This window comes from Citrus clementina, unplaced genomic scaffold, assembly GCF_000493195.1.
Source record: "Citrus clementina cultivar Clemenules unplaced genomic scaffold, Citrus_clementina_v1.0 scaffold_3, whole genome shotgun sequence".
In the NCBI taxonomy this organism is placed as follows: Eukaryota; Viridiplantae; Streptophyta; class Magnoliopsida; order Sapindales; family Rutaceae; genus Citrus; species Citrus x clementina.
Window position 1 is genome coordinate 22,715,641 of NW_006262339.1, and position 24,822 is coordinate 22,740,462.

At 38.9% G+C, this 24,822-nt stretch overlaps 3 protein-coding genes across 3 annotated transcripts; 2 read left to right on the plus strand and 1 right to left on the minus strand.

Moving 5' to 3' along the window:
• Nucleotides 1-1,322: 1,322 nt before the first annotated feature.
• On the minus strand, nucleotides 1,323-1,850 carry LOC112099704 (uncharacterized protein Mb2253c-like). Its single transcript, XM_024187147.1, has one exon. It carries the CDS (start codon nucleotides 1,848-1,850, stop codon nucleotides 1,323-1,325), a length of 528 nt encoding a protein of 175 aa, XP_024042915.1.
• Nucleotides 1,851-3,392: 1,542 nt separating this feature from the next.
• LOC18050038 (TMV resistance protein N) lies at nucleotides 3,393-5,328 on the plus strand. Its single transcript, XM_024187148.1, has 3 exons — nucleotides 3,393-3,871; nucleotides 4,159-5,233; nucleotides 5,323-5,328. Exons 1-3 carry the CDS (start codon nucleotides 3,393-3,395, stop codon nucleotides 5,326-5,328), a joined length of 1,560 nt encoding a protein of 519 aa, XP_024042916.1.
• Nucleotides 5,329-6,294: 966 nt separating this feature from the next.
• On the plus strand, nucleotides 6,295-8,112 carry LOC112099705 (protein SUPPRESSOR OF npr1-1, CONSTITUTIVE 1-like). The gene has a single exon (XM_024187149.1). It carries the CDS (start codon nucleotides 6,295-6,297, stop codon nucleotides 8,110-8,112), a length of 1,818 nt encoding a protein of 605 aa, XP_024042917.1.
• Nucleotides 8,113-24,822: the final 16,710 nt, after the last annotated feature.

Consider the following 24,822-nt stretch of genomic DNA (forward strand, 5'->3'; position numbering starts at 1 on the left):
GTGAATAACAATAACAACGAGTAGAAATAACTCTTAAACATGATTGAGTCTTACTGGAAATATTTTCTGAGGTGCGCTGCGTTCCAGGGGCGTTTCACCTCGTGGCCATCTGCGCGAACGAGCTTATAGGCCCCGGGTCCAGCGACCTGCTTGACCCTATATGGCTCCTCCCAGTTTGGACCGAATACTCCTTGTGTCAGGTCTTTCGTGTTCTGATTCACCCTCCTAAGTACTCAATCACCGACCTTGAACAATCGTATACGCACCTTCTGGTTGTAATAACGAGCAACCCTCTGCTGGTAGACAGCTGATCGCTTCGATGCTTGCTCCCTCTTCTCAGTCAGCAAATCCAGATTTAAGCACATCTGGTCGTTGTTTTCCTGTTCATCGAAGTGATCTGTCCGGTGCGTGGCCGGCCCTATCTCCACGGGAATAACAGCTTCATGTCTGAAGGCCAAAGCGAACAGAGTTTCACCGGTTGTTGTTTTGTGGGTTGTCCTGTATGCCTATAATACACCTGGTAGCTCATCAACCCATGCTCCATTCTTTGCTCCTAGCCTAGTTTTCAAAAGCCTCTTGATAACCTTGTTGGCTGCTTCTACTTGTCCGTTAGACTGAGGGTGAGCAGGTGAGCAAAACTTCAGCTCTATCCTTAGATTCTGGCAGAAGTCTCTGAAGTTATGATTATCAAACTGCCTGCCATTGTCTGCTATCAGGGCATATGGGATCCCATATCTACAGACCAAGTTTCTCTATACGAAGTCAATCGTCTTTTTCTCTGTGATCCCGCTGAGGGCTTCTATCTCAACCCACTTCGTGAAGTAATCAATCGCTACTATTACATACGTTGTTGCCCCCCGTCCTTTGGGCAACGGTCCAATCAGATCAATTCCCCATTAAGCAAATGGCCATGGCGAGGCCATATAAGTGAGCTTCTCTGGTGGTTGGGTAGAGAAATTTGCAAAACTCTGGCAACTCATGCAACTCCTGGTTTTCTCCTATGCATCTTGGTGCATCGTCGGCCAGAAATATCCCTGCCTCAGAGCCTTGTGGACAAGGGACCTCGCACCATAATGGTTTCTGCAAACTCCCTCATGTACTTCTCTCAGTACGTAATCTGCATCGTCCTCATCCAAACATTGGAGGACCGGTAGAGTGTATCCCCGCCGATATAACACCCCATCAATCATGGTGTATCTCGACGCTTGAGCTTTGATCTTGCGAGCTCATAACTTATCTGGTGGTAATACCTCATCCCTGATGTACGAGGCTATCGGGTCCATCCATAAGCACTTCTGTTCTACCCTCAGTACCTCCAGATTCTACTCAATGTTGGGTCTAGTCTTCACCTCCAAAGGGATTGACTTGGGTAGTTTCGGATCTACTACAGCAGCCATTATAGCTAAAATGTCTGCTCGATAATTCTCCTCTCTTGGGATTTGTATCACTTCTACTGACTCAAACTTCCCCATCATTTGTCTTACCTTCATTAAGTATTGTTCCATCTTCCCATCTCTCTGTTGAAATCTCTCACTGACGTGGTTGGCAACCAGTTGGGAATCAGTTCGGACTCTCACTTTATTTGTTTTCACTGCCTTAGCCAGTTCTAACCCCGCTATTAAAGCTTCGTATTGGGCCTGGTTATTTATGGCCGTGAACTCTAATTTTACAGTGTAAGAGATCTTCTCCCCTTCTGGGCCTTCCAACACAATCCCTGCTCCGGACCCCTGCTTCCCTAAAGATCCATCCACCGACATATGCCATACTCGATCCTCGTCGTTGACTACAGCCATATCCAGCTCGTCCAAACTTACTTCGGGCTCTGTAAATTCTGCCACGAAGTCTGCCATTGCTTGGGCCTTTATTGCTGCTCAGGGTTTGTAGCTTATATCGAACTCACTCAGCTCTATAGCCCATTTCACTAGCCAACCAGAAGAATTCGGTTTGTGCAAAGTTTGCCGCAACGGTTGGTTTGTTATTACCAAGACAGGAAATGCCTGAAAGTATGGCCTCAGCTTTCGAGCAGCAACCACCAGAGCAAGTGCCCATTTCTCCAACGATGGGTATCTAGTCTCGGCATTGAGCAGGGCTTTGCTTGTGTAGTAGATCGGATACTGAACCCCTTCTTCATCTCTTACTAGAACCGAGCTCGTAGCATGATCTGATACTGCCATATACAAGAACAACACGTCCCCCTCTCGTGGCGTGGACAGCAAAGGTGCTCGCTGCAGATATTGTTTCAAACTCTAGAAGGCTTCTTCGCATTCGGGGGTCCATTCCGTTTTCTTTCCTCTCCTTATTACTTGGAAAAAGGTCTGGCACTTATCTGTCGCCTTGGATATGAATCGGCTCAGTGCTACTAACTTCCCAGCAAGGCTCTGTATCTCCTTCAGGCTACTAGGGGACCTCATACGCACGATTGCCTGAATTTTCTCAAGATTCGCCTCGATTCCCCAAGGAATTTTCCCGCTTCGACCCCAAAAGCACACTTCTCCGAGTTTAGCTTCATCTTATACTTCCTCAGAAGCCCAAATGTCGCTTCGAGGTGCTCGACATATTTGCTCAGGTTTTTCGATTTGGTTATCATGTCGTCTACGTACACCTCCATTGTTCTTCCAATCAGGGGCTTGAAGATTTTGTTCACCAACATCTGGTATGTAGCACCCGCATTTTTTAGGCGTGTAGATGGTGTATTTAAAGAAAAAATGTACTAAAAAATCTAAGACATGTATTGATGTGCATGTGAGTTGTTAATAGACAACTGTTATAGTTAATTACAAACGTAAATGTCGGTAGTAAAGAGATTTTCTTGTCAAAATCTCCAAAAAATACGCAGAAATTTCGGGGAAAAATTTTAGTTCTCCCTTTTCAGATTCAGACGTATGGTTTGGGGCAAGAAAAGTTTTTTTCTCTTCAAATGTAAATAGGAAAAGTTTGATTTTTTGTCATCCACACCCAAGAAGGCTGAAGGAAAGGAAGTAATTGTGAGTATGAGTCTATTGGAATATATGCTGTGAGATTAATAGTATTTTTCAACTTTTTTTATTCCATATGTATGTAAAGTATCAAAAGATGAAAATAAAATTTGCAATTTGTATTATTTACTTAGTTTTTCGTCAATTCCTTGTTTGCTGTCATCAATTATTTGAGGAAGTATTTAATAAAGCATCTTTATACAGTGGAAAATGCTTGTCTCCACACAGCTTTTGTCACTTTGACCTTTTTATTTTTTATTTTTTAAACATTAAAAAATTATCGCGAAGCTTGACAGAGGAAAGAGGCGAAACGACAGCAACAGATGTCGTTTCTCTCAGGCTTCGTTATACTGTATAACCTCCACAGTCACGTTAAATAATTTTCGCATCCCAAATTCTCTCATCCACTGAACTGTTATGGCTTCTTCTTCTTCTTGTCCACCTCGAAACGCTAAGAAGCTGCATGATGTTTTCCTGAGTTTCAGAGGAGAGGACACCCGTGACAACTTTACTAGCCATCTTCACTATGTTTTGTCTCTGAAAGGTATCAAAACTTTCGTTGATGACCAACTTATCAGAGGAGATAACATTTCACGGTCTCTTCTTGATACAATTGAAGCATCAAGCATCTCAATTATTATTTTCTCAGAAAGGTATGCTTCTTCTAGATGGTGTCTCGATGAACTTTTGAAGATCCTCGAATGCAAGCACGATTATGGACAGATTGTGATTCCAGTTTTCTATCGGGTCGATCCATCACATGTGAGATGGAAAACTGGGACTTTTGGAGATTATTTTTCGGAGCTTGGAGAACGATATCCAGAGAAGATGCAAAGATGGGGGAATGCTTTGACCGAGGCAGCCAATCTTTCTGGCTTTGATTCTCATGTAATTAGGTAACAGCGATCTTCTATCTAATTCTTACTATTAATTAATCTAGTATATGTAATAAATGACATTATAAGAATGAGTTTAACTTATCAATAGTTTATTAGTTAAATAATTTTTACGAAGATTATGTTATTGTCTTGCATGTTTAATTAATTTTCCAATTATTTTATTTTATGAAATTGATCTTCACATTCCATTAATTAGCTATTTTCTATTGAAACTAATTAAAAACACACGATTCTCTGTTTCCTTTACATATATTTGAACTAATTGCTGTTATTTTTTTAACTAGGCCTGAATCTAAACTTATTGAGGCAATTGCCAATGGCGTTTTGAAGAGGCTAGATGCGACTTTTCAAAGTGAAAACAAAGGCTTGGTCGGAGTTGCATGGCGCATTAAAGAAATTGAATCATTATTGTGCATTCGGTCTGCCGGGGTTTACGTATTAGGGATTTGGGGCATCGGTGGTATAGGCAAGACAACAATCGCTGGTGCTGTTTTTAACAAAATCTCTAGATGTTTTGAAGGTTCTTACTTTGCGCTTGATGTTAGAGAAGCAGAAGAAACTGGCAGAATAAAGGACTTACAAAAGGAACTTCTGTCCAAGTTATTGAATGATGGAAATGCGAGGAACGTCGAGTCTCAACTCAACAGACTTGCTCGCAAGAAGGTTCTATTAGTGTTTGACGATGTGAATCATCCAGGACAAATAGAATCATTAATTGGATGCCTTGATGAGTTAGCTTCAGGGAGTCGAGTGATAATAACAACAAGGGATAAACAAGTTCTTGAAAATTGTTGGGTCAATCAAATATATCGGATGAAGGAATTAGTGGATGTTGATGCTCATAAGCTTTTCTGTCAGTGTGCTTTTAGGGGAGGCCATCTCGACGCAAGTTACACAGAGGTCACGCGCAAGGCAATAAAATATGCGCATGGAGTTCCTTTAGCTCTTCAAGTTTTGGGTCGCCATCTATGCGGAAGGAGCAAAGAGGTATGGGAAAGTGCAATGAGAAAACTGGAAATAATTCCTCACGTGGATATTTTGAAGGTGTTAAAAATCAGTTATGATAGCTTGGATGACTCTCAAAAGAATGTTTTTCTAGATATTGCATGTTTATTGGAAGGAGAGCATAGAGATGAGGTGACAAGCTTTTTTGATGCTAGTGGCTTCCAAGCTAAAATAGAATTAAGTGTTCTTGAAGATAAGTCTCTCATAACTTGCTTGAATAACCAGATAAGAATGCATGACTTGCTACGAGATATGGGAAGAGAAATTGTTCGAAATGAATCTATCGATCTTCCAGGAAAGCGTAGTAGGTTGTGGTATCACAAGGATATTGATGAAGTTTTGAAGAAAAATACGGTGAGAAATAATAAGTTTTTAATTGTATCTTATTTGTGTTACAATTATTTTAGCAATTTGTCTGAATATGTCTTTTTGAATCAAAATAGCATTAATACAGCTTAAAATTAATTGAAAAATAATATTAAAAAATTGGTCAAATAAAATAGATAGACTGATGTTTCCCCAACTCAGTTTGAAACATGCTCCTAAAATCCCCAGCAAACTAGTGCCTTCGGAGAGAGACCCCAAAAAAAAGAAAAAAAAACACCTCAATGTTATTGCATTTCCTTTTCAACTCAAGCTCTGCCCCTATCCTTATTTTTCACTAAAAAAGAATTGATTGAATTAATTTTACAGTTTAGATATTAAGGATTTTCTTGAATTTTCTATTCTACACTTCCTAAAAGCCTTACCCAAATAGTTTATTATAAAGTGATTGTAATATCTCTATTTGGGTTTGACGGCTTAAAAATAATTGTTCATTTGTTTGCTTCAATTATATGCCAACTTATGATCTCCTATTTGATTGTTAGGGAACTGAAGCAATCAAGGGTATCTCCTTGGATATGAATAAAGTCAATAGAAAGATACACATGGATTCCTTTGCTTTTTCAAAGATGCCTAAATTGAGATTCTTGAAATTCTATGGATTTGAGAACAAATGTATGGTGTCTCATTTGGACGGTGTGCTGTTTGCTGAACTAAGGCACTTAGAGTGGCAGCAATATCCATTGAAAACGTTGAATATACATGCGGAGAATCTTGTTTCACTTAAAATGCCTTTCAGCAAAGTTGAACAACTTTGGGATGATGTTCAGGTATATATATATTTGAAATTCTTTCAGAAATAAATTCTAAATACAATTGATTCTATAATTAATATATGTGATGGTATCTGTTTATTTATAAAGATGATGATGATGATAATAATAATAATAAAAAAAAAAATTTTGGGGGTGCAGGATCTTGTTAACTTAAAAGAAATAGACCTCTGTGGATCCAAGTCGTTAACGAAACTCCCAGACTTGTCACAGGCCAAAACTCTTGAGACTCTATCGTTAGAAGGCTGTTTAAGTTTGATGGAGACTCACTCATCTATTCAATATCTAAATAAACTTAAAGTTCTTGATCTAGGAAAGTGCAAAAGCCTGACGAGTCTTCCAACTAGCATTCATTCGAAAGATCTCAAGACACTTATTCTTTGGGGATGCTCAAATTTGAAGAACTTCCCAAAGATCACATCCTGCCATATATCTCTTTTACAGTTAGGAGAAGTTGGAATCAAAGAACTGCCCTCATCCATCGAGTGCCTATCCAATCTGGGAGAACTTCTTATTACGGACTGTTCAGAGCTTGAGAGCATCTCGAGTAGCGTATTTAAGTTGAAGTCTCTTAACTATATTGAAATCTCTAATTGTTCAAATTTGAAGAGGTTTCTAGAGATCCCATCTTGTAATACAGATGGAAGTACTGGAATTGAGCGACTAGGCTCATGTAAGTTGGTATTGAAAGAATGTTCAAATATTGAGAGTCTCCCAAGCAGCCTGTGTATGTTCAAATCTCTGACATCTCTTGAAATTGTTGATTGCCAAAATTTCAAGAGATTGCCTGATGAACTTGGAAATTTAGAAGCATTGAAGACGTTGACCGTTGATGGAACAGCTATAAGAGAAGTACCAAAAAGCCTTGGTCAGTTACCTTTATTATATTCCTTACAATTGAAGAAGTGTTCAGAGCTTGAGTACATCTCGAGTAACATATTTAAGTTGAAGTCTGATATGTTGATTGAAATCTCTAATTGTTCAAATTTGAAGAGGTTTCTGGAGATCCCATCTTGTAATACAGATGGAAGTACTGGAATTGAGCGACTAGGCTCATGTGAGTTGGTATTGAAAGAATGTTCAAATATTGAGTGTCTTCCAAGTAGCATGTGTATGTTCAAATCTCTGACATCTCTTGAAATTGTTGATTGCCAAAATTTCAAGAGATTGCCTGATGAACTTGGAAATTTCGAAGCCTTGAGCACGTTGACCATTGATGGAACAGTTATAAGAGAAGTACCAGAAAGCCTTGGTCGGTTACCTTTATTATATTCCTTGCAATTGAAGAAGTGTTCAGAGCTTGAGTACATCTCGAGTAGCATATTTAAGTTGAAGTCTGATATTGAAATCTCTAATTGTTCAAATTTGAAGAGGTTTCTGGAGATCCCATCTTGTAATACAGATGGAAGTACTGGAATTGAGTGGCTAGGCTCATATGAGTTGGTATTGAAAGAATGTTCAAATATTGAGAGTCTCCCAAGCAGCTTGTGTATGTTCAAATCTCTAACATCTCTTGAAATTGTTGATTGCCAAAATTTCAAGAGATTGCCAGATGAACTTGGAAATTTAGAAGCCTTGAGAATGTTGACCGTTGATGGAACAACTATAAGAGAAGTACCAGAAAGCCTTGGTCAGTTACCTTTATTATATTCCTTGCAATTGAAGAACTGTTCAGAGCTTGAGTACATCTCGAGTAGCATATTTAAGATGAAGTCTCTTGAATCTATTGAAATCTCTAATTGTTCAAATTTGAAGAGCTTTCTGGAGAACCCATCTTGTAATACAGATGGAGGTACTAGAATTGAGAAACTAGCATCTTCTAGGTTGAAATTGGAGGGATGTTCAAGTCTTGAGAGTCTCCCAAGCAGCCTGTGTATGTTCAAAAATCTGACATCTCTTGAAATCATTGATTGCCAAAATTTCAAGAGACTACCTAATGAGCTTGGAAATTCAAAGTGCTTGACGGTGCTGATAGTTAAAGGAACAGCTATAAGAGAAGTACCAGAAAGCCTTGGTCAGTTATCCTCACTAGAAAGTTTGGTACTATCTAATAACAATTTGGAGAGATTACCATAAAGCCTCAATCAGTTATCCTCACTAGAATATTTGCAACTATTCAAAAACAGTTTGGAGGGAATACCAGAATACCTGAGGAGTCTTCCAAGTAAGTTGACATCGCACAATTTATCTGTTGACTTGAGAAATTGTTTGAAATTGGACCCGAATGAGCTCAGTGAAATCGTCAAAGATCAGTGGATGAAGCAGGTGTGTCTCTTAACTCACTCCTTTCATTCTATTTTCTTTTTCTTTTTACTTTAATTCAAGTTATCATTATTTTTCAAAAATTAATAATTTTTTATTTTTGTGTTGCAGTCGTTTGATGTTAACTTTGGGACTACTAAAAGTATGTATTTCCCTGGGAATGAAATTCCAAAGTGGTTTAGGTATCAAAGTATGGGATCTTCTGTAACCTTCAAGACGCCACCAACAGATTTCTTCAACAATAAAATATTAGTAGGCTTTGCTTTTTGTGCTGTTGTGGCATTTCCAGCCTCAGAGTGCTTTGAGGCTGTGAAGTGTGTAGTTTCCTGTGATTGGAAAAGCAAACCCAAATACTGCCCAACGGTCGGTCTTTTGGGAGAATTATTTATGTTGAGTTAGATCACGTGTTTTTGGGATATTATTTATTCGGTTGGCGGGATTTAAGTACGAGACATGATTAGGGATGGTAATGGACACCGCCCGCAGCGGGTTTGCTATTACCAAACCCAAACCCGCACAAAATTTAAATTATCAAACCCACCCGCAACCCACAGTGGGTTTTAATTTTCTTACAAAAATTCACCCGCAGCGGGTTTTAACAATTACCAAACCCGCAATGGTATCCGGCGGATTTTTTGCGGGTTTCCGTATTTAAAATCACAAATGTTTAATATATAAATTTATAATAATAACCTCAAATTCCATATAACATACTCAATTTTATATTTAAATAATGTAAATGAAAAATTAAAATTTCCACATCAATTCAACACAAATTCTCAAATTTAAGTATAAATTACACAAATCCATTTAAAAAACACAAACTAGCATCTAAAAATAATAATTACATTTCATATTATCATTTAAAACAAGCTCTAAGAGAATATATTCATTTCATTCACCACCATAAGCACCCATCCAACACAATGCCTATAATAATAATTAAGATTAATATTTTCAAATACTAATTCGAAGGAAAATGCCTTTTAATTTTCTTTAGATTATGACTTTAGAATAAGATATAGGCCACATATACACATACACAACTTTGAGCCTTTGGTTATTTGATAATTTAATTAATGACATTATTTTCTTTATACATTTTTAGATTAAAATTAAATTAAAAATATTTGAAAAAAATATTACGGGTTTGGTGGATATCCATGCGGGTATCCACCGGATATAAGGTTAATACCAAACCCACCCGCATCCATGTGCGGGTGTTAATTTATAATACTAAACCCGCCCGCAACGGGCGGGTTTTGGCGGGTGGGTTTGGGCGGGTTTGTGGGTTTGCGGGTACAACGGGCGGGTTTTGGCGGGTGGGTTTGGGCGGGTTTGTGGGTTTGCGGGTACAATTGCCATCCCTAGACATGATGAAGGCTATTTTGATGAGGTCTCTTTCTACATTTTTCCTACTTACGCTGGTGGGGGAGTGAAACAATGTGGTATTCATTTTGTGTACGCTCCAGTTTCTATGGAATCAAGAGAAAAGGAAGAGGAACCACACACCAAAAGACTGAAATGTTCAACTCGAAAGCAGCTGGTACTCCTTGGCAAGAAAATCAATCTGTAGACCTTGTTTTTGTCTTCATTTTTTATATGCGTTTTTTCAATATGCTCGTTTATGTAATATTTATTAATTGTTTGTTGTTGGATGGATGAATCAATAAATTCAAAAAAATGGTAATTAACCGAGGATGTAGATCTATGAGTTCTCTTTGTTTTATCTTTAATTTCTGTTCGGTTCATGTCTGGAATATCCCAAAAATTACATATCCATTTACTAACTAAAAATGCGCTGATTAGATTAAGATTATTTTAGTTATTCTTACTTTTTCAGTTTTCAAACTTTATAAGAATAAAATCGTTATATTAAGTTTTGAGATTTGAATTTAAAAGAAAATACAAATTTGCTCTCGAGAATTAAATTTACAGTATTTTAAATTAATTACTAATTAGGTATGATAAGGTGTATGATGTTGTGAAAATTATTATTACTATGTGTTTGGGGGAAAAATAAGAAAGATAGTATAACGCCACGTGTCGACGAATGGAATAACTTCAGTGCAATCTGAGGTACCCGACATGATTAGAGGTACCCCGCAAGATTAGAGGTACCTGCAATGATTTGAGGTACCCGATATGATTAGAGGTATCCGGCACGGTCAGAGGTACCCTGCATAACTCCAGAATAACTCGAGGTACCCCGCATAACTCCAGAATAACTCGAGGTACCCCGCATAGACTGGGGTACCCCGTATAATTTGAGGTACCCGAAATAACTCCAGCATAATTCAAGGTACCCAGAATAACTCCAACATATTTCAAGGTATTCGGAATAACTCGAGGTACGCAGCATGATTAAAGGTACCCGGCCTGATTAGAGGTATCCCGCATGATTAGAGGTACCCGGCTTGATTAGAGGTACCCCGCATGATTAGAGGTACCCGGTGTGATTAAAGGTACCCCACATGATCAGAGGTACCCGACGTCATTAGAGGTACCCGGCGTAATTAGAGGTACCCAACCTGATTAGAGGTACCCCGCATTATTAGAGGTACCCGGCTTGATTAGAGGTACCCAGCACAATCTGAGGTACCCTACATAACCTGAGGTACCTGGCATGATTTAAGGTACCCCAGACAAATAGAGATACCCAACATAATACGAGATACCCTGCACAATCTGAGGTACCCCGCACAAATAGAAGTACCCCACACAAATAGAGGTACCCCACATAAATTGAGGTACCCCACGTAACTCGAGGTACCCGGCAGATCAGATGCAAGAGAATCCTCCGAAAATATCCGCCGAGAGAAACGTCTCCATCTCTTAAAAGATATTATTCGATTTTGTCAAAATTAGGAATCAAGAACGTCGTACAAAAAGGGGGGGACAGCCGCATGCTACCTCTGCCAAAAGTAAAGGATATGTCCCAAGGACGGTGGTCCTCAGCCGCCTACCCGACAGCTACTGCAGAGGTACCCTGGACCACTTTCCAGCGCGCGCCACGTTTCCAAAGGATGAGATACGCCACGAACATGCACATAACGGCCCAAAAATCATAAAAAGGCAAAAGGACGTTAGCCAAAAAGGGTACGCCACGTGGCAGCTGAGGTACTCCATATATAAAGGTGACTAGATTTTATTCTCCAGGAGGTTCTCACTTACCATTAATACTCACACTCCAAAAAATAGGTTTTCTTCAACCTTAAACCCTAATTTACAGAGGGCTAGCCAGCTCTCTTTGCCATAAAACCTTGAGTTTGCTAACTTGAGCATCGGAGTGTGAACGCCGGGGTACCCCGGCTTCACCTCTAACCTCTATTTCATTGTTTTGCAGGCGTGGAGCCCATTTTGAAGGACATCTCTCTTGGTTTTGACCTTTCACCATTGTTACCACTTCCTCTCCCTTTCTCACCTCCCCCAAATTTCAGATACACCGCATTGCACACAACAAACCAGTGAGGTACTCCATCTCCCCCAAAAATACAAATTCATTGTTTAAGATAGATTTTGGTTTTTCCTACCCCAAAATCAGTTGAAAACAATTGGCGCCGTCTGTGGAGAATCGCACAAAAAGTTTCCACCGCGGTTACCAAACTAGTTGTTGTGTGTACTCCAATACATGGCACCCGACGCACCTCCCGAAGGTTTAATGGCGGATCCTACAAGGATGGGAGATGACATCAGTGGTGAAGATAGTGATACCGTAAGAAGGGTAGCTCATCTCAACAAGGGCAAGGGTATCAAGCAATCAACGGGTATCCGTCAAGATGATGAACCCATCTCTCACAAGCGCTTTGAGAATCTTGCCCATGCAATACTTAGGGCGGTTGGATCTCGGGCACCCGAAAGTTCACTTCCACCAGTGACACTAGATGCTCCACCACCTCAAACGGACAACCAAGCTATGGTCAGAAGAGAAGTACCCGAGGCCAGCAAACCAAAGCATAGGCCATCGGGTACTCGTTCTAAGTTTCAAACCGTGGGCTCCCGCGACGAGCATTCCACCACCTCTTGCAATTCCCGCAGCAGCCCGGGTACGAGGCGTGCAAAGCATACCCACGAAGATCTCCGTGAGAAGTTAAACGCCAAAATGGATTCTCAAATGGCGGCAACATCATCGGGTACACCTAGGGTACCCCTCGAACTTGTGGAAAAGGTGGAGAACCTGGAAGCCCAAGTGAAGCTCCTCTCCGAGAAGCAAAACACCACAACTGCTCCAACACCAATGACCTACCAATCGCCATTCACTATGGAGATTCGGACGGCAGCTCTTCCCGAAGCGTTCACCATGCCTCAAGTACCCTAATACTCGAGTACCACTGATCTATACCGCGACCAAATACCTATCAAGGGTGTATATGAGAATGCCATGTGTAGGATGTTTACACACACACTCACTGGCCTCGCGAAGTCATGGTTTCGGTCCTTGAAGGCCGGTAGCCTATCTTCTCTACACCAATTGTTATCCGAATTTACTAAAGAGTTTTCCTATGTTTCCACTCAAGATAGGGTAGCCTCCAAACTTGCCTTTATCAAGCAAGGAGAAGCCGAACTTTTGGCGGAGTATGTGAGCTGTTTCCACCAAAGACGTGTTGCGAACCGGAGCATTTGGAAACCAACACACACTAACCCATTTCGAGAAAAATTTACGGTTGGGCAAGTTATGGCGTTCCTTTCAAAAGAAGCACCCACTTTCATATGGGGAAGCCCGTTCCCGGGCGTTGCAGCAAGTGGAGATGGATGAGAAATGTCATTTGAAGTGCCAAGAAGATAAAGTCGAGGTCACAAAGAATAAGGAAAAGCCGAAGAGGACGGAAGCCCCATTACCAAGGGTACCCCGAATGCGGAGCCCTCCACGGGTTGCCCCGCGGGGACGAGTGTTTAACACTCAGGGTATCTCACGGGTACCCCAACCTCCAAGATCGCCACCACCAGAGCAGCAACAGCCACCATCGAGGCCTCGGTGGTAGGGTACCCCATAACTAGTTACTCTAGAGTTATGCGAGGGTACCCCACGGGGACCAGATTAAGCCTAAATGTGAATTGGAGGCACCTTTGGATCCTTGAATACTTAAAGATGAAAAACGGGGTACCCCGGTTGAAGACTCGATTTCAGTCTCGATTTGGGCCACTGATCCAACAAAGAAAAGTCACACTACTAGTAAAAGTATTGTTTATTATGATGCAAGAGGGTATCCAGAGATCACCTTACTCTAGGGTACCCGAGGTACCTGACCTATCCCCAATCATGATAATCTACTTAACATCAAAGCCGCCTTTATCATTATTTGTTCGCCATATTTAATTCTGAGCGAATGGTCGATCATGAGGTTTCAATCATTTCGCATAAGGGTAGGCGAGCAGCCACCTTCATTTTTATTTATTTTGTCTATTTTATTCTATGCGAATGGTGGATCATGAGATTTTCGACCATCTCGCATAAGGGTAGGCTAGGGATGGCAAAAATCCCCACGGGGACGGGTACCTTCGGGGATTTTCCCCATTCGGGGAGGGTATGGGGATAATTTCATACCCAATTTCTTATTCGGGGAGGGGACGGGGATGAGGTGGAATCCCCATCCCCTACCCATTTCCCCATTTTAATTTTTTAAAATTATTAGTAACTAAATTATAAAATTATAAATATTGGTAAAAATAAAAAATATCAAAATATTTATATTATTAAACTTTTAGGCCTAATTAACTAATTAAAGTCCTAAATTTTTATTTAGGACATTAAAAAGACCGAGTAGATTCTAATAGCCAAACATTTTTTTTAATTTTAATATTCTTTAAATATTTTAAACTTAAATATATTTTTTATTTATTTTTAGATGTTATAATTGTCCACAACGAATCACAATTTTAATACTAATCTAATCTAATATTTGCTTTTGATTTGCTCCGATTTAACTATTGTATTGTAAAGGGAATAGTCCACATTTATAAAGTGTCCACGCCACTATTGAAAAAGTTAATTTTGAATCTAAATTCGATTTTATTTGTAGCAATTTTGTATTAGACTATTAATTTATTCATGATAGTTTGTAAAAGAAGTTTGTATCTCTTGCATGTTGCGTTACTTACTAATTTAATGTATGTGACTTTTGTAATAGATATTAATGTAAGGTATATTTCGAACTTTACTTTTATTTGAATTTTTTATTTTAATATGATTAACTCGAAATCGAAAAAAAAATGTATTAGTTATTCGGGGATCGGGGACCCTCGGGGATCCCCTGTTATTATTCGGGGAGGGGATGAAGATTCTCTCAAGTAATTCTGACGGGGACGGGGAGGGGATGGGGACATATGCAAAATATCGGGGATGGGTACGGGGAGATCAGTCCTCTCCCCTCCCCTCCCCATTGCCATCCCTAGGGTAGGCGAGCAGCTACCTTCATCTCAATCTATGTTGTCTATTTGATTCTAGCGAATGGTAGATCATGAGGTTTTCGACCATATCGCATAAGGTTAGGCGAGCAGCCACCTTTATCTCAATCTATGTTGTCTATTTGATTCCACGCAAATGGCGGATCATGAGATTTTCGACCATCTTGCATAATGGTAGGTGAGCAGCCCACCTTTATTACTATTTGTCTTACATATTTGATGTAGAGTGAATGGTGGATCATGAGATTTTCCATTATCTCTCAAAAGGAATTGCCACAAGTTTTGCGAAGATTTGTGGCAAGTATTTCTATGAAAATCGTCATACACTAATTAAGGGTACCTCCGAGATACCCCACGCCAGAAAGTCACTCCTCAAATATACCAAGAGGAACCCTAAGAAAGATTGAGATAAGCAACAAGTATATCCGGAGGAATCACCATATGTTTGATGAAATTGGGTTGTTCCACTATGAATTAACCGCAACAAGCATGTCTAAATAAACCGCGATACACTGATGAGACAAGATTAAGGGTACCCATAGTACTCAGGGTACCCTATGACAGAAAATCATTCCTCGTGTACACCAAGAGGAACTCTAAGAAAGCTTGAGATAAGTAGCAAGCATATTTAAAGGAATCGCCATATGTTTGATAAAATTGGGTTATCCCGCCATGAAGTAACAGATAGCTCAGGGGATATCCAAGCTTAAGGGTACCCGAGGTACCCCATACGCCTTGTCGATAATGCCGAACAATGTTACATAGTAGGATGGTTATCTTCACCTTCATCATTTAGGATAAGAGGATCAACAAAAGTACTAGAAATAACAGAAACACAAGCGTCGGTATCAGGGGTACCTTATGGCGACTTCATCCGAGGTACCCCAGTTGATCTCAATGGGCTTTCAAACTAAGATGTGTGGGGAGCCCTGCTATTCTTAATTGCCTTTAAGATAGCCGGCTTATCTACCTAGTTCTCTACCCTTGGCACCACTAGCCCCATATCAGCACTCAATTCCTCGGTCATGATGCGCTCAAAAGCATTGTCAACTATGTTCTTATGTCGAGGTACCAAGTCCTCAAGCTTAACTTAAAGCTCCTCAGGGTCTTCCACCTTATGGGCCTTCTCCTCTGAAACTTCATCAAAGTGTCCCCTCAAAGTCTTGTTCACCCCAAAGATCTTCCTTTCATGAGGGCACCCCTAAAGGCGTCCTCTATTCAGCTGCCCATCGAGCTAAACTTCATATCGCCACGTGTCGCTCCTACTTTTTATGTAAGTTTCTTTTGCCTCTAATACTTCTCGCCAAAAGAAACTAGGGGGATATTGTTTGGGGGAAAAATAAAAAAGATAGCAGAACGCCACGTGTCGATGAATGGAATAACTTCAGTGCAATCCGAGGTACCCGACATGATTAGAGCTACCCCGCAAGATTAGAGGTACCTGCAATGATTTGAGGTACCCGGCACAGTCAGAGGTACCCCGCATAACTCCAGAGTAACTCGAGGTACCCCGCATAGATTGGGGTACCCCGTATAATTTGAGGTACCCGGAATAACTCCAGCATAATTCAAGGTACCCAGAATAACTCCAACATAATTCAAGGTACTCGGAATAATTCGAGGTACCCAGCATGATTAGAGGTACCTGGCCTGATTAGAGGTACCCCACATGATTAGAGGTACCCGGCGTGATTAGAGGTACCCCGTATGATTAGAGGTACCCGACCTGATTAAAGGTACCCTTTATGATTAGAGGTACCTAGCACAATCTGAGGTACCTGGCATGATTTAAGGTACTTCGGACAAATAGAGGTATTCGACATGATACGAGATACCCTACACAATTCGAGGTACCCCGCACAAATAGAGGTACCCCACACAAATAGAGGTACCCCACACAAATAGAGGTACCCCGCACAATTAGGGGTACCCCACATAAATTGAGGTACCCCACGTAACTCGAGGTACCCGGCAGATCAGATGAAAGAGAATCCTCCAAAAGTATCCGCCGAGAGAAACGTCTCCATCTCTTAAAAGATCGATTTTGTCAGAATTAGGAATCAAGAACGTTGTACCAAAAAAGGGGGACAGCCGCCTGTTACCTCTGCCAAAAGTGAAGGATACTGTCCCAAGGACAGTGGTCCTTAGCCGCCTACCCGACAACTACTGCAGAGGTACCCTGGACCACTCTCCAGCGCGCGCCACGTTTCCAAAGGATGAGATATGCCGTGAACATGCACATAACGACCCAAAAATCATAAAAAGGCAAAAAGACGTTAGCCAAAAAGGGTACGCCACGTGGCAGCTAAGGTACTCCGTATATAAAGGTGCCTAGGTTTTATTCTCCAGGAGGTTTTCACTCACCATTAACACTCACACTCCAAAAAATAGGCTTTCTTCAACCTTAAACCTTAATTTACAGAGGGCTAGCCAGCTCTCTTTGCTATAAAACCTTGAGTTTGCTAACTTGAGCGTTGGAGTGTGAACGCCGGGGTACCCCGGCTTCACCTCTAACCTCTATTTCATTGTTTTGCAGGCGTGGAGCCCATTTTGAAGGACACCTCTCTTGGTTTTGACCTTTCACCATTGTTACCACTCCCTCTCCCCTTCTCACCTCCCCCAAATTTCAGATACACCGCACTGCGCATAACAAACCAGTGAGGTACCCCATCTCCCCCAAAAATACAAATTCATTGTTCAAGATAGATTTTGGTTTTTCCTACCCCAAAATCAGTTGAAAACACTATGAGTAGTGATCTAATACTTGTGATAAATTACAGGCTCTGTTTAACATATCAAGTACCAAATTTTAAATATTACAAACAATAACAAACAGAGTGCAGCTCCTAATCGGTTTTTTGTTACAGTAAATAAACCCCACCATTCCATTTCAAGTTTCCACAGTCAGTTCCATTGATCATATGCTGAAGCTACGGTGGAATGATAGATCTTCTTTTAGTTTCCTACACATTGAAACTCTCTAATTGGTGTGTTATTTTTTTGTGAAATTTCTATTAATAATTTCTTAATGTTATTGAAAAGTTAGTAGATCATGGGATGAGAGCAGAAGACTTTTTGGCTGATCCAACTCCTATTACAATCCAGTTGGTAACTGCATTTGGTAATTACATCTTCAGTACTTGCAATCTCTTATCGCCTTTTCAAGTTGATTTTAGTTATTTGTTCTTAATATTCTAAGTGCATGGACTTCATGGAAGGTTCAGGTTCTGTGGTGGTGTTAGAATTGCTAGAAAACATTGTTGTATAGGTTCCGTCATGATATTCTCATGTGCCATATAAATCATCATTGTTTTGCAAGTGCTCTACGGCATTCTTTACTGGATAGGCTAGCCAGGGTGCCTTAGAGGCAAGAGTCAAGACGGAAATGAAATATATCTAAAGCTACACACAAGCACAGGTGGGTCATTTTATTATTTATAAGTCTTCTTTCTCTTTTAACTTAGTCTAACATCTTGTTGAACCCAAGCATGATTCATTTCACAGAGGCTTGACCTGCTATGTGGTCCAAACTTCATTGGAAACTCCTTGGTAACGATTTTTATATTGCAGATTCTATTGCTCAATTCTGTTGCTGTGCAGTTAGGCACGAGTCAACAGCAATGATAGACTTGAAAGTAATTTTTGCTGGTTTACAAATAGATTGCAGAATTATTCAAGGTTTTCTGCATTTTTCATAATTGGACCAACGAACTATTCACAAGTCAGTAGTGAACGAGTGTTCTATATGGTGGTTTGCTTTAAATATTGAAGGAAAAATGTGGTCCATTGACCATTGTGTTTTTTTTTTTTGGTCGTTATAGCTCTAATCTTTTCTTATGGCCCCAGTGCAGGTTAGTTATATGTTGAGCACAATGATGCTATTTTAGTAGTCATAATTCCTGCAGCCAAGCACCTGAAATTGCTTCATCTCAAGTTCTAAGAATTGCGAAGGAGTTTTCTGGGGGTCGTAGAGTGCTGAGGGCACGAGATAAGCTTGCAACTTTGCTGCAAATTTGAGGATAAGTTTCTGCAGCACATTACAACTGGTGAGGTGAGTTTAATTTGTTTTAGATATTTATTATTGTTCTTGCGAATTTCCAAGTAGCATATTAAAAAGTTTGATTTTTTAATGACTTTGCTTATGTTCTTTTCATTCATACAATTTGAGAATTGAAAAAGGAGAAAACCAAGACGTAAATGAGAATGTGATAATATCCTCTCTTGAACTGAAGCCTAGAAGAAAATTTCTTGATTAGTAGCTGTCATAATGCGTGGTTTCTGGTTGGAAAGCTGTTGCAAATTTAACGAGATCAAACAGCTCTCTTTGGACAGACATTTTGATTCGATAATGTCAAGAGGGATTGTCTTGTGCCAGTTCCCCGCCTGATCTTTTAATCTTTTCAGGATTTGCAAGTGAAGCGTCAGGATTTGCAAGTTAAGCGACCTTCTCATATTCATTTTCTGTTCGATTGTGTTAGAAGCTAATGGCTACCAACCGTATCTAATATACCCTGAGATCTTTAATAATAGGTTTCCTCGAGCTTGCAAAAGAACTATCACGTCTGTGTTGATGAGGTAATGGAACCATCTGTATCCGAAGCTCCTTACTTCTAATTCTTAGAGGCTTTTGCCCTTCTACCCTTTTCATGATGCTGGATGTTCGATTTTTTGTTTTGGTCATAATTTAGATTCTTTACATTAGATATATTGATGGGTCCTACATAGATAGTATTGCTCTCTGTTGGGTGCAAGATTTGGATAATCTTATTATACGCTAATAAAATAGCAAGGTAAATCTTGTTTCTATTAATTGATGAAGTTACTGGCTGACTTATGAAACAGGTACATGTTGTTCTGGGGGAGGTGGTTTCTGGTGCTTCAAATGCTACACCAAACCTGGAAGATATCCTTTGCTCAAGAGAGAGGTGTGGCTCTTATGATTATGTCACAAAATATTTGTGTGCGCACACGCACTGATTTGACTTGTATGTGGTTCAAAACTTCAAATTTCCTTTTTCTTGTCACAATAGTTGATTGTTTGGAAATGAGGCAGAGCACGCTAGTGACACTGAACAGTGTCATTTTCCATTAGTTCAAGATTTTTGGGATGAATGGTTCGATCAAAACTGCTAAATGGTTGCTAAGATCTTTTCTCAATGTCCTCCGAAATCTGTTTGCTTTTACTGGAATGGAAATACAGTGCCAAGAGGAGGTAAAGACACGATCTTCGAAGAAAGAAAATGAGGCAGAGGAAGTTAGCGACATTGGACAGGGTATACATGCAGGGCACCATGGCTCATAAACCTTCTGACATTGAATAAGAACTTTGATGGACGTGTGTCAAGAATTAGGTGGTTATGTCATAGTGAAGATTTGAATAGTTTGCCAATTAAATTTTCCCTGCAGTTACTTACAGACAAGTTCCGAGACTCGTGTGATTGCTTAAGCAGGCAGTTGTTTTTTTCCAAGTTGACAAAGCGAAGGAAGACATGTTGAATCAGTTACATATCTATGTCAGGTTGACGGCAATCTTATTTCTCTCTCCATCAATTCTTATTAAGGAGCCGAAGGGATTTATTTTATTTCATATATTTACTTCTTTATTGAAGATTTTTCTACTATACCAATGATGCAACTTTTTATAATATATCTGAGTTGGAATGACGCTAGAGCTTGAGGCGATCTTTTTTTATTGCCTTTTTGACAGTTCAATTGGTGCCTCTAATAACTCCATTGATTGCTACCTAGGTGTTCAACTTTGTATGAATACACAGTGATCATCGGCATGTCTCTTCTTGGCATTTTTGGGACATCAATGGTTATGTCCAGTCAGATCACATAGTTTGGGAAGCAATTCCTTCAGCAGTTTTGATTTGGATGTTGACAGTGAATATGATTATGGAAATAATAAGGTCTTTTTTCAATTCAATCCGAGTACAAAAATAATTTGTGAACAGATCAAGTGGTGCCAGATGGTGGAAATATGTGGGATTTATTTTATCGACAGCCAAGATTCTAGGAAATCAAATGAAGATTAAGCAGAAGTTTCAGCTGATCTAATGAGGGAAGAGTAAGCTTTAATTGAAAGTACATGAGGTGAGTACTCTTCGTTATTCAATGTGTATTTTGGATTTTACCTATATGGCTGTATCATGTAAGCTTTACGAGGTTGTGGCCATTTTATTGGCTCTAAAAGTAAAAGTAAAGCATTAAAATGGTGGGTGCAATAGTTGATCTGGAGAACGTTATTGTTCCTCCCCAAAATTTCATCTCAAAAGGTATTTAGCTGTGAATGTGATTAAGCTTCTTTGATCGTTTAGTTTTATGCAGGGATATGGATATATATGAATCTGGGTAATTTCCATGGGATGACACATGTCAATTTCTTCCAGAAACATGGCACTTATCAAATGCCAACATTACACGCTCCCTGAAATTTATGTCATGGAATCCATTTATTCTATCTTGATCGCTCTCTGTCCCCCATTTTTGTATGTGTCGAGTATTGAAATGCATGCCAAAGAGACTCCAAGGTCTCGAACGTTTGGTATTTATTAGAGTTTAAATACTATTGGTAAATCCTTTCCTATCAACGTAAGGATGGGGATTTGAGTGGTTAATCAGCTTGGTGAGCTAGACTGATAGAGTAGAAAATGATATTCTCACAAATATTTGTACAACACTTTGCACAAAACGGTGAGTTTTGTCCAAACGGAACACCTCACACACGCAACAAACACGCCCAACAATCACCTTCATGCGTCTGGCTCTTTTCTTTCTGCCTATTACAACTTTTCCTCTCTCGCCTCAAAGCTGCCAGTCATTGCAACAAGCTCCACGACAGCAGCCTCTTACTCCCAACACAATCGCAGCAGCGTTTTGAAGTGATTTCACAACTCTTTCTCTTTCATCTGTCATTCAAATCTTTCAAAGTGATTTCACAAAATAGCTCTGTATTTGTTTTTTTTAAGAATGAAGAATCCAGTAGTGTTTCTTTTTCTTTTTTTTGGATTGTATTACTTGGTGCTTTGAACGAAATTAGTTTGTTTATTAAGTTGTGTGCTTTTGCTTAATCTTTTCTGCCTACTCAAATTTAACTTTGCTGAGTTTTTAATTAACTTTAGAAGTATCTTGCTGAGAATTGTAATACAAAGAAGCAAATTAAAACAAAACACGGGAAGAGGAAGAAAAATAATTAATTAAACAACATAGTCGCTTTAAATACCACAAAAAAAAAAAAAAATGCTTCACTTTAACTGATAAGCATGGGAATTTTAATCAAAGTTACAAACTGTAAATTTATTTTTTCTTCTGCAATAGTGGGCAATAAATTTTGATAAACAAACTAGAATAATTTGACCAATATACATAAAGATCTATACTCAAGAGGCTGCAAAGTTGGTGGAAGAGATAGATGGCAGAGTCAAGAACAACAACAACAAAGACTCAGTGATGACATTATTGCTAGATTCAAGCTTTTGGAAGTTAGAGTGAAGCTTGATCACCTTGAATCACTTCTTCGTAACCCGCCTTCAAAACCCAGCCTTCACTTCTTCGTAACCCGCCTTCAAAACCTTAAGAGATCGATTCGTTGGTATGAGAGCAGTGCTAAATTTTTGTCCTCGTCCTGTTTTTTAATTTGTACGATCATTTCATCATAGCACTACTTGAATGCATTTTGAAAACATTATCTGCATGATGCCCAGCTGTTTATGTAAAGGTTGCATGAATGCTAATTCATTAAGATAATTTGTGCACATTAAGATAATTTGTTAAAATCTATATTCGGTCATCACTCTTCTTTGCCTCTGTTTTCCTGTGTTCTAAATTGTTATAGTATTCAGAAACATGAATTATTTCACTAGTGTTTGCCCCAATGCAACAATGTCTTCACAATCACAGCGGTCTTTCAACTTACTGCTAAATTAGCCATACTGAATTTTAGACAACATAATTAAAACCAATTCTCCATTTTGATTCCTCCCATCAGGTACCACAATGAGCACAAATTAGCAACTGCAATTTGCTACATTGTTTCGTTAAATGAAAGATGGCAGGAAAGCGAAACACTGGCATAGGTTCACTTACCCACAGCCGAGACCTCGGGAATTAAGTTACGGGCCTGTTGTGGATAGATGAGAGGCAGCTGGGCTGTCATAACACTTTTCAATTGGGTTCTTGGGAGCCCATCTGCTTTTTAGCCCACAGCAGTGGGTGAAATATTTGCCCTGCCCCTATGACCTTTTAACTGCAAAAACCGAAATTTATTAATTCAATAATGACTAAAGTTTGCTACTAACTGAAATCTATTGTTAGTTAATATGGAAATTAATAAATGTAAAATTGATAGTTTTTTTTACATCACTAAATATTTGTAAATTCACAGCTAGCAGCATTGCACTTAAATTACACAATCTGTTGAATGGTGTTGATATTTTCGTCAAATAACGATTTAAGATGCCGCATCACATATAACAGCCATGAGCGGTTACTTGGTGGCAGTTCGCCAGCGATTGTGATTTTATTTCAATATTTTAATTAATTTTAGTAGCGAAATACTAATCAATATAAATAAATTAGTGCATATAAATTATAAAAAATAATAATCTTAACTTTCATTCACAGAAATATTATCAACTTTAGACGTTTCGTATTGAGGTAAAATATATTATTATGAAATAAAATATAATAGTGTATAATGAATTTAATTTTTAAATAATAATTTTGAAAAAAATGAAGATATTATAAGTTTTAATAGCGTTTACAACTAATATTTACCAAAGATCTAATTTTTAAAGTACAATTTTCAAATCTCAATATTAAATAAAGTCTTAATAGTGTTTAATGTTTACTACACACTCATTAATTTTACTTAAAAACTACAATATTTATTTCACAGCAGCATATTTCATAACACCCTAAATGACGATGGTCAAATAATAAAATAACTAGTGTTGAAGTGCAACAAAAATACACATATTAGATATGTTCTTGGAACATCGGCTTACAAAGTATCACATGTACAATCATACATATTTTTTTATTAAGCATCAGTTGGAGACATAAAATCCTCCAACCCATAATTGGATAGTGTTATACATGATTATATTAGGCAAGGATTATCAAATAACCAAAGTTTAGATATAAGTAATAAAAAGAAAATATAGTAGTTTTTTGGTCAGGGATTTTAAAATACAGGAAAGTTTGGGAAAACTTTAAAACCGCACGGCTTTAAAGACTTACAATTTTAAGCTTTTAAAACCATGCGGTTTTAAAACTTTACTGCATTTTCCCGCATTTTAAAATTCCGAACTGAAATTTTTCTAAAAGAAAATATTGTTAAAAGAGTTGTACCTATTGAAGCAAACTTACAGCAAGGAACAATCACAACATATTCCGGTTGGAGTTGAAGCACTTAAAGCGCATCCAAGCACACAAAAATACACACATGCTAGTTACGTTCTTTCCCGTAGCCTTTATAAGTTTTCCTGGCCCAAGCATCCCTTCATTCCTTGTTGATTCTTTTCGGCCCTTTTCGCCCTTCAAGTTATTTGAGCCCATTGAGCCCACTTCAGCCTCAATCACCATTTCATTTTCCCGCGACTGTGTTCTGCTCTCTGGACACCAAGTCCATGCCAGCGGCAATATTGTCCGCCGTTTAGTGTGCCTAAATAATTCCTTTTGCAGCTTTTCTTGCCATTTTCTCATCTCACGCACTTCAATTAACTTTAAAAAGTAGACAAATCACAAAATTAAACTCCTAGTGAAGAGTGAAGTAAAGCATCCATGTGTTTCAACTCACAGCATTACCTGACAAACAAAATTCCTCTGCAGCTAATATAAGGCAGCTTCCGAGAAATTATTGGGTGGATTTAAAAAGAAATTAATTTTTTTCGAATTTTATTTCAAATTATACAACAATTTTTTTATTGGGCGATTATCTATTTTGACAGCTCAATGGGTGTCTAATTATATAACAATTTTTTTTATTGTCTAGCAAGGGCAACACCGGCAATATCTAATATATTTTCCCACCACATACTCTATTCATTTTCCGATCCTCCCTCATTTTAGGACGCGACTGTTTCATATGCAAAAATATTCTTGTAAGGGTAGGGC